This window comes from Argiope bruennichi, chromosome X1, assembly GCF_947563725.1.
Source record: "Argiope bruennichi chromosome X1, qqArgBrue1.1, whole genome shotgun sequence".
Lineage (NCBI taxonomy): Eukaryota > Metazoa > Arthropoda > Arachnida > Araneae > Araneidae > Argiope > Argiope bruennichi.
In genome coordinates this window covers 28,473,907-28,489,965 of record NC_079162.1, presented here as the reverse complement: position 1 = coordinate 28,489,965, position 16,059 = coordinate 28,473,907, and the positions used below count along the sequence as shown (strand labels likewise).

At 28.4% G+C, this 16,059-nt stretch overlaps 1 protein-coding gene across 2 annotated transcripts in view; it reads left to right on the top strand.

Moving 5' to 3' along the window:
- Positions 1–8,302, top strand: part of LOC129958864 (multidrug resistance-associated protein 1-like) — a 58,340-nt gene extending 50,038 nt beyond the window's left edge. For both annotated transcript variants that reach the window (XM_056071586.1, XM_056071585.1), the window contains 5 exons: positions 467–613; positions 3,415–3,573; positions 4,170–4,315; positions 5,898–6,062; positions 8,098–8,302. In XM_056071586.1, coding sequence (XP_055927561.1) covers positions 467–613; positions 3,415–3,573; positions 4,170–4,315; positions 5,898–6,062; positions 8,098–8,152 — 672 coding nt within the window. In that variant the 3' untranslated portion in view covers positions 8,153–8,302. The remainder of the gene's footprint in view (positions 1–466; positions 614–3,414; positions 3,574–4,169; positions 4,316–5,897; positions 6,063–8,097) is intronic.
- Positions 8,303–16,059: the final 7,757 nt, after the last annotated feature.

The following is a 16,059-nucleotide window of genomic DNA, read 5'->3' as shown; positions in this document are numbered from 1 at the left end:
TTTCTGTATAAAAAAGGTGATGGCACGTTTAAAATTTTAAAAAAATTGAAGGGAAAATTTGTCAGAGTTTATTTTTCTTACCACCCATAACTGTTTGATCAAGTGAATTATTTCTTGTCATTAAAATTTGTTTAATATTTACAAAAATGTAAGCACTTCGTTAATAATTATTTAATCATGCAACGTTACTTTATGTGACATATCAATAATATATTTATAATAAAATGCTTCGCATATAAAAAATTAGATTTTACCTGTTTAATTCTCACTGTAATCCTTGTTACAGATTCTAGAACATTCATTTATTTTTTTATGGCCTTAAACACTCATTTGATGTAATAATTTCTCATAATTGCCACTGATTAACAATAGTAATTGAAAGTTAATTAATTACTCTAATAATTGAAAGTTACTTTGCTTATTCTTTTGCTATTGTAATTATTATTATTCATGTGCATATTTTTAGTCCGAATGGGAAGATCCAGCCAACCGGCCGCTCTCAGCTTGGCCCGATCCAGGCCAAATATCAATTCAGAATCTCACTACGGCTTATGGAGAAGGGTTGCATCCTGTGCTACATGATATTACATTGTCTATAGAGCCAGGAGAAAAGGTAATATCATTTCAATTCTATTTGAAAAATGAAATTTGAAAATACTCTTCGTGAATACTTATCGTAAAGATGAATAATTTTTTGTCTCTATATAAACATTTAGCAGATTATGCAACTGGTTTACTTATCGTATCAATTCCAATCAATTTCATTTTATTGAATTTGTGATTTAAGAATTTTTTTATTAAAGTCTGATCCATTAAATGACTGGATTGTTTCGAAACCTCCCCCCCCCCTTTTTTTTTTTAAATAATTATGTTTAATAACTAGGGGGTGAATATTTCTAGTGGTTTGAATTTTAAATGTTTTATTTACAAATATCTGAGTTCAATGAAATTTTCGCCCTTTAAAATTTCTTTCTTCTGTATTTAAGTACAGGAAATTTAGTTGAATATTTCATAAGGCATTTTAGAGAGAGGGAAGCAATCGTGTTCAATCTATAATTTTCACATTTTTTTTTTCCTTCAAATATTGAAACTAGTCAGATATTGTTGGGAGGAGATAACCTCGAATGTTAAAGTTTGAGCAGAATCGAAAAATCTTGAAATTCAAATCTATAAGTCCTGCGACGTAAAAATGTACCTCTTTTTAATGGAAAAAATCTTTCTGGAAAATTTCACTCGCCTTGATGGTAAATTATTATTATTTTACTATGCTCTTGAAAGGGATAATAATGCTATTTCTACGATTTAATTTTACTGTTTGATGTCGGTTTATTGCCGATTTTTGTATTTTTAAATACATTAATAAATAAAACTAAATTACTTCACACTGCATAAAATGTGTTATTATTTCCTTTTAAATTTATCAGGAGCATGCGACTGCACGATAATGATTTAAAATTATGAGATTCGTCTCAAAACAGTCCTCATGAAGACTCGATGGTAATTCAATCGACTTCGAAAACAAAATATAATTGGATTCCAGTAAAATTTCCAATTTATTAAAAATAATATACTTTTTATCGAAAGTTTAAAATTCAAGTAATATTTTCAGTTTCAATTAAAAAGGAAACTAAAGATTTTCTTTGGTTGCATTTCTTTCACAAAAAGGCAAAGAAACTAGCATGAAAACCATAACATCTCTCAGCCCTGCAAATAAGCACGCAGAACCAATGAATCGAGCCAAAAATAACCCTTACTCATATGCCTAATATTTCTTTATTATTTTATATTATTTTTTAATTTAGTTTAGTCTAATTAATCTACACTAAACAAGAGTGAACTTTTATATTTAATATTGTTTGACTTTTTGTCTATTTTATTCCTAATTATTCAGTTATTTGTTCAAAAATTATTTTTCAAAAAATAATCCACTAAAGAATTAAAAATAAGGCACAGGAGTAGCTTGTTTCTGCATGTTTGCAGAACTGAGTGGTATTATAGCTCTCATTCTTGTTCCTCTCCCTCTTTTACGAAGTAAAAGCAATCAAAGAACATCCTTTTCCTGTTTATCTTTACAAACTGAAAATTTTGCTTGAACTTTCAAGTTTTAGTTAAAAGTTTTTTTTTCTTGTTTTTAGTTTAACAAACTGAAAATTTCACTTGAACTTAATTATAGTTTGTTTTTAGAGTTTAGCACAAGTATGCTTTGTTGAGTTAAATTCCGAATAAAAGATCTTCTTCACCCATTAGCGATGAAAGAACTAAAACCATGGAAAATTCACTGGCCTGGAAATAAAAATGTTAATGAATTCTACAGATCACGATCAATACTTTAATTCAAGAGCACAAAATGAAGCGATCAAAACTTTCATTGCATCATTAAATGCAGTAAAAATATAACTTTATGAACAAAATGTAATACACTTGAAATAGCTTTTAAACCCATTACTGCACAACGATATTGATTTATATTACTCAAATGAATTATTTTGAAAGTATGTAATTTAATTGCATTTCGTAATGTATCTCGCATTTTATTTCTAAGCAAGTAAAAGTTATATCTGTTAAATTATATTTAAAGAAATAATATTTAAAACAAAACTAAAATGTAAAGTAAATCAAATATTTCTCAGTTTATACTTGGATTTTATTTTATAAAAGCAGGATATTTTATCTAAGAGATTTTATATTTATGTATGGTTATTAATAGAGCATAGGAATAATACATCGCTTAAATGTTTTGGAAAATGTATTTATAAATGCTTTCAAAAATATTTTTCGGTACCATTTGCATTCACTTATATAGAACTGCACCACATATTTTCAAATTCCTTAAAGAATTTTGGAAGGGTATATTAAATAACTATAATGAAGACAGCAAGAAGTTTCATTTTAATTAGTTGAGCAATCGTTTCAATATTAAAAGAATTTCCTATGTTGAAGGCCCTTTAGAGCTCGATAAACACAAAAAAGCTCATAATGTTTAACATAAATGGCATTTAGAGATAAAATCCAAACACACTTGCTTAAACGTATAACTTATTATTTTGAGATTCCGTCAGCTATTGCATGTTTGCTCCTCCTTTGCCAAATGATTTAACAAAATTGCTAGAAAGAATCATTATGCAGTCAATAGCATGAATCGTGATATATTAGAACAAACAGGCTCAGAATTGGATTTTAGCTGTGAAATCCTCCGCCAATTTTGCACGCATTGAATTACTCTAAACAAACTTAAAAAGTGATTCTTTACAGTTATCTTTTCTATTCTAAACATTTTTGAGGTATTAATCATAGTTTTTATGTGCTGAAACTCCAAGCAAACTTTAAAGAATTAAAATATAAAATTGAGTGGATTAGAATTAAATCTAAAAGCTGCTCAATCAAAGAAAATAAATGCGTATTATTCTTTCTTAGGTAGCTATAGTTGGAAAGGAAGAATCCGGAACCTCTACGCTGTTATACACTCTGTTCCGATTGATTGAACCATTGAAAGGACAAATTATCATTGACAACATCAATATCAGCAATCTTGGCCTCAAAGATCTACGTTCAAGTCTTGCCATCATACCACAGGTAATGAATTTATTGCTTAATTTTGACATGTGCATTGAAAGCATGCAATGAAACAATGTGCAGAATGTTTGTAATATCAAATAGAAGGAGAGAGTAAATAAACTCAGCAAGAGCATTGTTTGCTGTTAAAATGGAATTGAAAATCGTTATTTTGAAATGATATTATGAGCTCCAGGGCACGTTCATCCACTCCACTGAGAGAAATAAAGCCCCCAGAGCTGTAAAAATCATAACAAGATTGATTTAATCACTTAGGATGTAGAGTAATATACATGCAAAGATTTGGGGAGGGGGGGACCTGGTTTTAACCTCTAAACTGCCCATGGCTAAATCCAATGCATTTCTTGTTGGTGGATTTTGAAGCAGTTTTGCGATAGACATATGTGAACTCTTGGCATTTATTTTATTTCCCTAATTAAAAATGAAAGTAGTTGAATAATGCTTCCCTTTTTCTATAGTGGTTTACAAGCTGATTCTTTTAATAATGGACTCATTTCCATCAATAAATCATGGACACTCTACAATCTGATAACATTTTATAAAATAAATAATATGAATATTATGAAGCCAATAATATAAAAGTAAATTATTTTTAGGAATCTCTAGTTTTTAGTGGAACTGTTAGACAGAATCTTGATCCTAAGCAAAAATACAAGGATGATGAGCTGTGGAGAGCTCTAGAATTGGCAAATTTGAAATCTAGTATTTCTAACTTGGACTGTGTGATTGGAGATTACCTGAGGTATGTGTTTGTTTTTCTAAATGCAATACTAATTTTTATTATTATTAGTTTTGTTAGACTTCATTAAAAGTAAATAAAATAAAATTTCTCAGTTTCTTTTTTCTAAACATTCTTACAGCTAAATAGTTTTCTTGAAATTATTTTGCTTTACTTATTTACCAAATATATTCATCCATAAACTATTTATTGATAACTTTTGATGCTGACATACATTTATGAGAATTAACATGACACTAATTAAAGAGATTCCATTGTAAATAAATCTTAATATGGTAAAACGTAGCATTTAGTTAGTATAAAATTCATTCATCTCAGTATTGTACGATATAATAAACACAAAATTTTGAAATACGTCGCAAATCATTAATGAAGACTTCTGTGGCTTAAAGTTCTCATGAAGAGGGAGAGTTTTTACAGAAGGTGAAAAGCAACATGTACAACGTCTTTCGAAAATTACATTAAAGTTTAAAAGCTTATATTCATCAGTATGAAGCAATAATATAACTATGATATAATAATCAGGTTTTTTTTTAACCTTCTAAAATCAACCGCAGAAAGTTTCAAAGAATTATTACTTAAACGTTTTGTAGTATTACAAAAGCTAAAAAATTGCAAATATAAATACTTATAGCTCCCATTAAAGTTAATTCTCATAACTTCTTCGATATAATATCCAGAAAAAAATAGATTTTGCAGAAAAAAATATATAAAATTTGATTTAGAAAATTTTAAAATTAATATTTTGGTAAAAATGGATCGAATGTAGAAGTGTGTATATTTTACAGCAAACATCGTCCCGTAAAAACATCTACTTTGTCTTTTAAATGTATTCTTTTTCTACAAAATTCTCCGGTTACTTTACTTTAAAAAAATTCTACTAAAAAAAGAAATTTACTAAGAATTCTTATTCACTTTTAAACATTATTAGAATGTCAAATTAATTTCAAAAATATCACTGAGAAGAAGCTGTTCAGTTATAAACTCTATTAAATGTCTTAAAATGTTAGGCATTAATTATCGTTAACTTTTTAAAATTTGGATACTACATTTTGTTACGATATTCCTTTTTCAGAAAAATACTAAATTATTAGTTAAAACCTCCACTCAGGAATTCCAACAAACTTCTCTTTTTCAGAATACTCACATTTAAATTATTTAAAATTTTTATTCCGTTGGAAAATGTATGGCATTATTAATTCTATAAAAGGCTTTTGTTTATCAGCTATAAAAAAATTTATTCTACTTATATAATATGATTTAAAAACTCAAAATAAAAAGCCATCTCCTTAAAGATGAGATTATAAAATGAAATCAAAGCTTATGAAAACAAACTCACGCAAATAAAAAAAAAGCATTTTATCGTGACACTTGTCAAAAGAAAAAAAGATAATAAATGACAGTGCATTTAAATCTGAGTAAGCCAATTTACTAAAAGATTAATCATTTTTTTCCATTGTTTAAATGGTAGACACACTGCTTTGTTTTTGCTTATTTTTATTTTGTTTCTCAACTGTAATAAAGAACGTTCTTTGTGAAGTGTTACTAACATATTTCTCATGTTTTTTAACGCATTTCTTTCAAGTGCCGAAGAAAAACATCTTTTCTCTATCGCTCGGTGTCTCTTGAAAAAACCAAAAATTGTGATTATTGATGAACTGGAAACTCCAAACTCAAGGCAAATACAGTTTTTCCCCGAAAGCACAGTTTTGTCATTCTGCGGAGAACCATTACCCGATTTTAATGGGAGGTAAATATCGGAAATTGCCATATTTCATTCTTAATTGCAATAGCCTTTTGCCTCATAAATCTTGTCATTAGAAAGCAGTTTTACTCAATTATTTTCTCTTCTATCTCAACGAAACTATCTCCTAAAAAAACTGATAATTTAAAAGCTAAATTTTTATCGACTTTATGAACCATGAGATAATCAACTTTGACTGGGGTTTTTTTTGTCAGACTTTCTCAGAGATTAGTGTCATTTACGTTAAATTTAGAGCATGGATGAAAACTTGCCTTCAGCATTATTTTATGAATTATTTTAATACAGATAGTGATAATTTTTTAGAAATTACTCCTTGTAAGGTATGCATTGAAGTAAGTTAGGCATCTAAATCATAACTGAGAAATAAGAATGATTCAGCAACTTTAGAGGTATTCCTTTGCATACTGTCGCAGCTTCTTGATTATTATCATAATAGCAATTTTACTCATTCAAGGAGGTTTTTGCATTTAAGTGAGCTCAGAATTTGTTTATTCTCAATTTTATTACTATTATTTATTTGTTATTTTATTAAAAAAAGGATCTTCCTTCCAAATCTTCCATGTGATTAAATTATGCTTATAGTAAGATTTTCTTCAATATGTATTTTAATAACTTTTTATCACTCAAGAACATATTTTAAATAAAAAATATTACATTTAGATTATAGTAGTTAAAGTAAAGAAAGGCCTATATTGCAATTCCTGGATATTACAGGATGTTTCAAAACGCGTTATAAACAATTCGCGTCTATTCATTATCGCCTCTGAAATTTAAAGCAGATTTTTCTAAGCTGTACGATTGCCTTCGGGAAATAAAAGTTTCAATCATGTACAGTGCAGATGTTGTATGATCGAGAAAGAATAAGAGTAAAAAAAAAAAAAAAATCTGCGCCTTCAAAAAATTTTACTCGAACAATTTTTCCTTGATCTTACAATTCTGAAAGAAATAAGTTTCAATTTTTTAAAAATAAATTTTCTGAGATTTCAATTCTTGTCTCCTATCCCATGTTAAAGTTAGCCCATGTCATGAATAAAAGAAAAGCATATAGAAAAACCATAAAATGACGTGAGATACTACCAACACGGATTTTTTTTTTAAAGTGGTGCACTCAACTGGTTAACAAGGAAGGCTAGAAGTTTTTGGGTTACCACCAATTAGTGTCATAGATGAGTTGCTGGTTTTCACTATTAACTTTTAGAGCTCGCATAACTTGCACAAAACTTGTTATTACGTTCTCACCCCACCTAACGCATCTCGCATCTCTTAGATACTGTTGAAATTTGAACCTTAGTAATATAAATGATTCAATTCCATATTTGGAAATAACCATTTCTTTATGCCGTCGACAAGCGTGACCTCATTTTTGTTACTTTTAAACCAAATGATTTGAAAGGAATGAATGAAGAAAAGGAATTAGATATCTAAAGACTAAACTCACTGAAAATTCTATTTCAGGTTTAAAATTTAAGGCATTTAAAGTCCTTAAGTTTTCATGTAATAACCAATAGATACATAGTAATGCGTTTTCACCTAGGTAATAATTTGGCCAAATCTTAAATTTAGGATACTTTAAAAAAAAAGGATAAAAAGAAGATCTGATACTGATATTCATCCTAGTATTTTATTTGGTGGAAATAATCAATATTTATATATACAACAATATTTATATTTTCAACAGAAAGACAATAGGAATTCCAACTTTATGTACAAGATCCCAATGATATGATATAGACTTATTTTGCTTGGTGTTCTTTAATGACTTAAAAAAAAAGCTAATGGCACGGCCTTTGAGCTAACGCATGCATATTTTTTATTTAAAGATAGAAGAGAGAGAGTGATGGGTGAAATAATTTTTACTTGAAATAAAAGCATGTAAAACAGCTACAACAAAAAGACAATTTGGTATCATTATTCAAGATTTAATTTTCGTTAAATATAACAAAATTAATATTTGATGTTATCACAATGCTTGTATTTCTGAGGAATATATAATTCAAAGTAACATTCATTTCCTTTTTAGGACTATTCGACTCATGAGTGGCGAAGTGATCGAAGGAGAATTTTCTTCGGCCTAAAGACATTACGCAAAAAGAACTGTGAAATATTTTATATTTTTACATAACAATTATTTATTTCTCTGTAAAGAACTATTACACTCATTTATATTTAGGAACTGTTCATTTTCTCGATGGTTTTTATACATAAGAGCTTTGTTGTATCATGAAAGTGCTTGATTAAACTATTTATTTCAAAACTTCTTATTAAATTATTTATTTTATTATTTCCCTATCACTTTGAGTGATTTTTAACAGAAGGGAAAGTTGGCAACGTTAATAATTGAACATTTTTAATATAAGTTTTTAAGGGGCATTGTTAGCATTATTAGAAAGATCATTTACTGCATTCAACCTAATTGAATAAATTTTTATTTTAGTATCATCAAAATTGTTTTGGCATTTTTAAAAATAAAATAAATCAAACATTTTATCTGTGTACAAGGAGGCTTTGAGCATGGGTGGAGTGACATGGGAGTGACAATTTTGATTAAAGTTGGATTAATTTTATTCTCATAAAATACGAAATATGACCTTAATTAATCAGTAATCAGGACTTTATATTGCTTTAAATTAAAATGAACTTCTGCAACCCTAATCTTTTTTTTATTTGTCCATTCATGCACCCGAATGTTCAGAGGTAGTTTTAGACTGAATGCATAAAACAGGCATTCATTAATTGCGACATTAATTTCACAAATTTTCTACAGATGGCGCTACAAATCACGCTTGCTATAGATGGTGCAAAACATTATTACTATTCTAGAAATAACATTTAATGAAAGAGTTATTTATCAAAACATTAATTAAAAGCTATTATGAAAATTTTAGGTCATAACTCGAAATCAGTATTTTTCATTGCTGAATTTTTTTTTTTTTTTTTTTTTTTTTTTATTTAGTGAACTTCCATGAGCCACCCTGTGTGGTATTTGAAACACTTATCCAGTCTTCTAAGGGAGGATCAACATAGATATTATTACACATGGGGTACTATATTTTTTTCAAAAGCTTGAACTTTTAAGCGTTTTTATATGAATCAAAATTCAGTTTCCTTGTAACAATTACTTTTTTTTGCACCGCGAGGTTATTGTCTCTCTTACTTTAAATATTCTTGCTCTTTATTGTGTATTTCTTTCTGTTCCAGTTCTGTTTCGTTTATGAGATTGTAAAATATTTTATGTAGGTTTATATGCCTTATGCATGTGAGGGAACAATTCGTGGATCTTAAGGAAATCGTACAAAAATAATCAAAAATTATATAAACTTAAAGACAAAAACAGAAAAAAAAATTTATAGCAAGATGATGAGGTTGTCACTTTGCCCCTGTGGAAAATGTTAAAAACCTTTGATTTTGCTGATACGATTAACAAGATATATATAATGATTGTTTGATGTAGTATATTGTTTAAGAAATCCATGTGTAGCAAAGAGTAATCATAACCCTTGGTCCATGAGTTAATAGTTAAAGTTTTGTGCTACAGTAACCCCACGAGTGCGAGTTTTTAACTTCTAGCAGTGTGGAATGTTAGGAATATAAGTAAGGTGGGGATATTTGTGTAAAATGAACATAAACTGACATTCTTCATTTTTCTATAATCTCACTTAATGAAATAACTTTTCTCTGCATTTCTGAGCCCATTATTAGGGATGATTAAAGCTTTTTATTGTTTAGATGAGTTTTAGCCAATTCATGTTGGATAGTAAAATATGGCTCTTTGAGTACATACACATGGCTCAAAATTAAAACAGAAAATATAAAGAAAATTATCATTGTGTCGTTTCAAAAATATATATTGAAGGAAATTATTTGCTTAGTTGAGAATTTGTGTTTCTAACGCTGATCCTTGAATCGTAGTTTAACAGGTCCATTCGAAACACATTTGCACTTGCAAAGTTTTACAAATAAAAGTCGTCTCCAGTTCCTTATCAAAACTTAGACCTCTCATAACAAATATCTCCTGATGACAAAAGGACGCTCATTCTTATGATCTTTGTACGTATTTATTTGAAAATTCACCTTCTAACCAAAATTTCATTAAATGTATGAGAGAAATTGATAAAATTGAAAATGAATAACTGCAATTCGGGTATACAGAAAGTTAAGCGTAATTACATAGCTTGGTTTGGTTAAAACCAATCAAAAGAAATTTTTGTATAAAAATGTTGTAGTTTTTTAAAAAAAAATGCATAATTAAAGTTTTTTAATATCATTTTTATTCTTTTTATTTGGATGCTCTCTGGTGAACCTACAGTTTTTCAGAACGAAATTAATACCACTCAACGGAATTGCAACGCAACATAAATAACATTTTTGCAATCAAATACTTTTAACAAAAAAAAATACTTTTATATAAAACATCATGTCACACAAAATCCTTTAATCGTCAGTGATTTTATTTTTAATTAAAATGAATATCTTAATTGCTGCGCCAAATTATTTATAATGTCGTAGTTTCTTGACAAACTACAAAACAAAAAGATTTTTAAAATCCGCCAAAAGGTATTTTTCCCTTAAAAACAACCAATAATTCGGATTATAATAAAGAACGATGTGAAATTTAATTAAACATCGCGATTGGCAACTCCGAGAAAAAATAAAACGATTTAATTTATCTATAATATTTTCATTGAGTATGAATAGCAACATTAAAAATAAAATAACCTCTTCAATTTAGTCAATATAGTTTCTAATTGATCAAGAAATAAGCACTTAATTAATTTTCTCTGCTTTTTCATTAAAACCATTCTTTTGTATTTCTGAGTAATCTTTGAAATATTTATAATAAGGCAAAGTTATTACATATCGAAGCAGCGTTTATATGCATAAGATGTTTTGAGTAGAAGATTCTTTTATGTGAAATAATATAATAAGAAAAATCTTTCGATCGTCGACAACTTTATTTTAATTAAGAAAGGAAAATATGTTGCACCAAAGAATTTTAATATCTTATAATCTCTCGGAGAATTGCAATATATTCGAAATATTTTTTTTAAACAGCAGAAAGTCAATTTCTTTTTCATAAACTAAAAATTATTTTTAAGGGATGATACAAAATGTATTTTAACATAGTAAGAAATAACTGAAATATGTGTTAGAGTATTTTCGACAGCAAATTTCAAACATTGCTCTCCATTTAAAGCAAATAGTCAATTTTTAATCAATTTTCAAGTAATAAGAAAATTCCAAACAATTTTCAAGAAACATTTTGGGTCTCAATAAGATAAAATAAATCTTTTTTTAATATCCTTTTCAGAATTTTTCCCGATCATTTTACAAAAGAACGGTATACATAAAAGCCTAAGAAATTCCAAATCGTCTGTAAATAAATGAGCCCCTCAGAACCCTACAAGCCCAAAATGTCAGCAACATTTTTACGATATCCTCACGATATTTCCCAGCATTCAGAATATCGAAAAACAGCGTGTAGATAACATAAAATATATTGTGCTAATTGGAAGTTAATGCGATAAAACTCTTAACATACGAATTCAACTTCCTAATTAGATAACATAACCTACTTTGGACATTGTTATTTTGATTCTTATAATTATATAAGAAGCATTTAAGATGGAAGTGTTTCTATGGGATTTTTTTGCTTTTTCAAAAATTTAATTCTGTCGCATGATTGCGAAAAACTAAAAATTTAGAATCCGATGCCTGTGTCAGACATGTTATTGTATGCGAAGGGGTTAAGTCCTGAAAACAGAAAATGAGAAAAATAATGTTTGGAAAGCATTAATAACTATTAAGTGACACACAATTATTAATAATAATACTGACTTTGAAAAAAATGAAACAACAAATAAGTTCTAAAATAATTAAAAAGATTATTATATTTCTATTTAAATTTTTAAAAATTCAAAAATATAAAAAAATCGACTTAATCGTATTAGTTTTCGAGAAATTCAAATTATATGCAGAGAATTTTAAAATATATTAAAAGTTATTCATAAACAAAATAAAAAACAGGAATTCAAGATCAGAGCCTCGTGGAAGTATTTGTAAACTCACGAGAAACAACATTATTAAAAGGAAAATAAAGCTTTCGTTTATTTAAATATGAATAATTCCAGTCAGTAAGGTTGATATGGAAAACAATATTATTCAATTTTTTTAAGAGATTACTAATATCATTTGAATCTCCTTAAAAAATCCGTACAAATAATATCAATTTGATAGCTATTTTCTAATGAGTAAATATTTTGTTGTTTTTTTAGGCAAAGTAAATTCGTAATCTCTGAGCATTTTGGAATGAATCCATATTTATTGATGAAGTTAAGATTTTGGCCTGGTGGGAAAGTTTTATACATTTTATAATTTCAAATATTTTAAAGAAAGTATCTTAAATTGCAACGAGTAGATAAACTTTACAATTTACATTGCCCTTTTTATGAAAAGCAATCATTTTTGTCTGCTTCGTAACATCAGGAAATGCAATTTTTTTTAAAAAAACAAAGGTTGAATAATATTAGAATATGATAAATAATTTAGCATAATCTTTAGTGCCAAAAGTAGATATATTATGAACTTTAACAAAGACGATTTCAACTCTTTAATCTCCACAATCATTTTTCACAAGTAATAGCATCAATATTAACCATATCGCCAAAGCAATTGCCCATTAATTTCATCTTTTTTTTCACTAGGCTTCTACAGAATGGAAATAGTTCGCTAAGTGTTAACGATATCATTATCATTTTTATAACATATATATTTGTAAAATATTTTATATGGCGAAGGATTATGTTTTGAAAAAAATAAAACACTTTCTACTTTCGGAGATAAAATCATTTTCGATAATCTGCACATACACAGTGCAATTTTTTAACCCTTTGAACTCGGATGTCTCTTTTCAGGCACCATTTAAAAGACGGTGCATTCTTTTGATCTTTCATTTATTTCTTTATCAATTTTGATTATTAAAAATACTGTAGAGTGGTAGGAAGATGTAGATTAATCTTTCTAGGAAATTATATATTCATTTTTTGACCCTGTATTAGTTGAATAATTATGCCTCGAATTACTTTTCAGAGTAAAAAGGGTTAATGTTGTTCAATAGATTTTTAAGATCTACATTCTTTAACAGCGTTCTAATCTCTGCATTTTAATGCTAATTTAAAAACTATTATTTTCTTTTTAATACTATTTTTGTTTCATTTGAGTGCGTAAGAGAAAAATGATTAATTGTTTTGTAGGTATAATTTGAATAAAAGCATGGTGCGAACGTTAAAGTTAATAACAGCAATATTTATGTAATTAACATTATGCAAAAAAAAAAAAAAAAAGTGAATTTCACTTATCAAATATTTCATGCTTGAAAATCGGCTCTTTTAAAGTCATTTTTATAAACATTGACATTTCGCTTATTAGCTCGGATAGGTACTAAATAGAAACCGATTGTGCAGGATGAAGATTGTCCTCAGAAAACAAAGGTCTAATTGACAGAAATGCCACTAAAACAAATATTTGATCAAATTGTATCAAAATATTTGTTATTGCTATTAAAAATGTCGTTAAATTGTTTCAAAATATAACGATGCATAAAAACATATAATTTTCTCACGATTAGGTTCAGGCAATTGTCAGCATTAAAATTATCATTTTGAGGTAAATTAAAATCATCAATAATAAAAATATTTTCAGAAAGTCTAAACTTCTCAAAACAGCAAAAAGTAATTTTGCATACTTATCTCTACTAAGACCAAATAGAAAATATACAACACAAAAAAAAAAAAAAAAAAAAAAATCTTCTCGTGATATTTCAGATGTATTGAAATACACTGATATTCTAGATATCCGATTCAGGAAGGCCAATTAAATGAACACAAAAGCATTTCTTTTCAGCCATTTCTTTACCTTATTTACTACATTTTTTAAATCATGTATGTTGTTGAGATTTACAATAAAAAAAAATTTCACCTGCTCAAAATTTACATCGTTCATCTTCGGCGCCATCTTGCCAATTTCTGATATATAACATAGTAAATTTTATAAAACGTAAATTTTTGTCTACATAACATTCTAATTATTTACACAAATCAATTTATAAGATACATAATTTTGCATTTGATATTTATTAATACTTATAGTAGATTTATAGTTTTAATCCAATTGCTCACCACTCTAATTTTCGTCTTCTTCATCACATTCGCCTTTTTTTCATTGCTTTGAACTTGAAAGAGGTAGGAAATTGGGATTTATAGCATCAATGGCTGTTATCTCTTGTTTCCAGATGAAGAGAGCAAAAAATTATATCAATAAACACAAGAACGTGCACATACACAAATTGAAGTTTCAGTCAGTTAACAGTTACAAAGCAGTTCCGCTGATGCGATTTAGTCCATATTCAAGCCGGCGTCCTGGCATAGTGGTAGCGCGTTTTTCCCGTGATCTGGATGTCCTGAGTTCGAATCCCAGTTCGGGCATGGTTGTTCTTCATCTGTTCTATCTGTGAGATGTGTGAATGTGCCCCCCTGTAAAATGGGGCTGTGCAAGCAAATGTGATGCGTGAGTAGCAAAATCGTACTCTTGGCCCTAGTTGGCGCTACTAAAAACAAAGAGACGCTCTCTGTCGGCTTAAATCCCTGACTTCGAAACAGCGGGCTTATCCAATGGCAAGTGCCATCAGAAACAACAACAGCAACAATCCATATTTGAGGTTCTAAAGTTCCAGTGAAAAGACGAAGTACAATAAGATGGAGAGTTCCCGCAACATGGAATGGTTGACAAAGGAAAGAGACTCAAAAAGGTCTCAACAGAGTGTGGTCAATAAAATTAATAGATATTGAAGTGCTTCAATGCTTGAAATTCGTTTCTTTTCTTTTACTCCAATAATTCATTAGGCAGCCTTCGGTTTTGAAAAGACGCATTCTGGTTATGTATCGACCATTTCATGGTACAAAGTTTTGATTCGAAACATGGTCATGATCCAAATTATTTACGCAGAGTAATAAATAAGGTGCGCTTTTAGTAGAACCTGACTTTACGCTCACTGCCGGAAACTGTTATAAAATTATCTGAAACAAAACAAAAAAAAAAAAGAGCAAATGTTTGCGGAACATTTTTTTCGTTTAAATCCGCCATTGCAACTATAATTTAAAAGGTTCGACAAATTCTGTCAAACATTTAAAAAATTTCACAGTATTTAAATAAAAAAGATAAAAGGTTAAACGTTATAATAATGCTGAAATGTAAGAAAAAAGCATGTCCACCCACAAAGAAATCTACTGAGAATAGAAGCCGCCGGATATGACTCAAATTTTGAAAATAGACATCAAAAGACCCACCATTTTGTTAGCGTTTAAATACTACGCTTTTCAGAATTATGCGGCACATACTATATATATTTTGAATTTTTGAACAGGATTTGCTATAAATACTCCATGTGGAATCGGAGTACCTTTAGCCTAACTGAGAGTACCTCGTACTTCTGGCTTAGTCTCAGGTTCGAGTTTTGTGCTCTCATAGAATTTTTATTCTTTAATTTATAAAATTTCAAAGCGATTTTAATTTATTTATTACTTATGAAAACCAAATTTATTTCAATTAATAGATGCATTTTGAACTAAATTATTTGATTATTTTTTTCATACCAATAAATTCATAAAAAAAACCCTAATAAATATCCAGTTGTTCAAAACTGACCTCATTGCTCCGAATACAGTGTTCTCATAACGCTGTTTCTTTTACTTTTAAAAAGCTTCTTACATTTTTTTAACTTAATTTTTTCAGTTCATGAATATATTCTGAAAATGTTCAGAGGATTTTCAAGATTCAAAGTAAGTATTTGCATCAATAATGCTTCAAGAATTCCCCGAAGTTTAGTTTTGTTTACTTATATTAACGCACCATTTAAAATCAATACTAGCGCTATTTTGGGACGGACCTTGTAATTTTGAACCCCGATCAGGACGATGCCGACACCTGA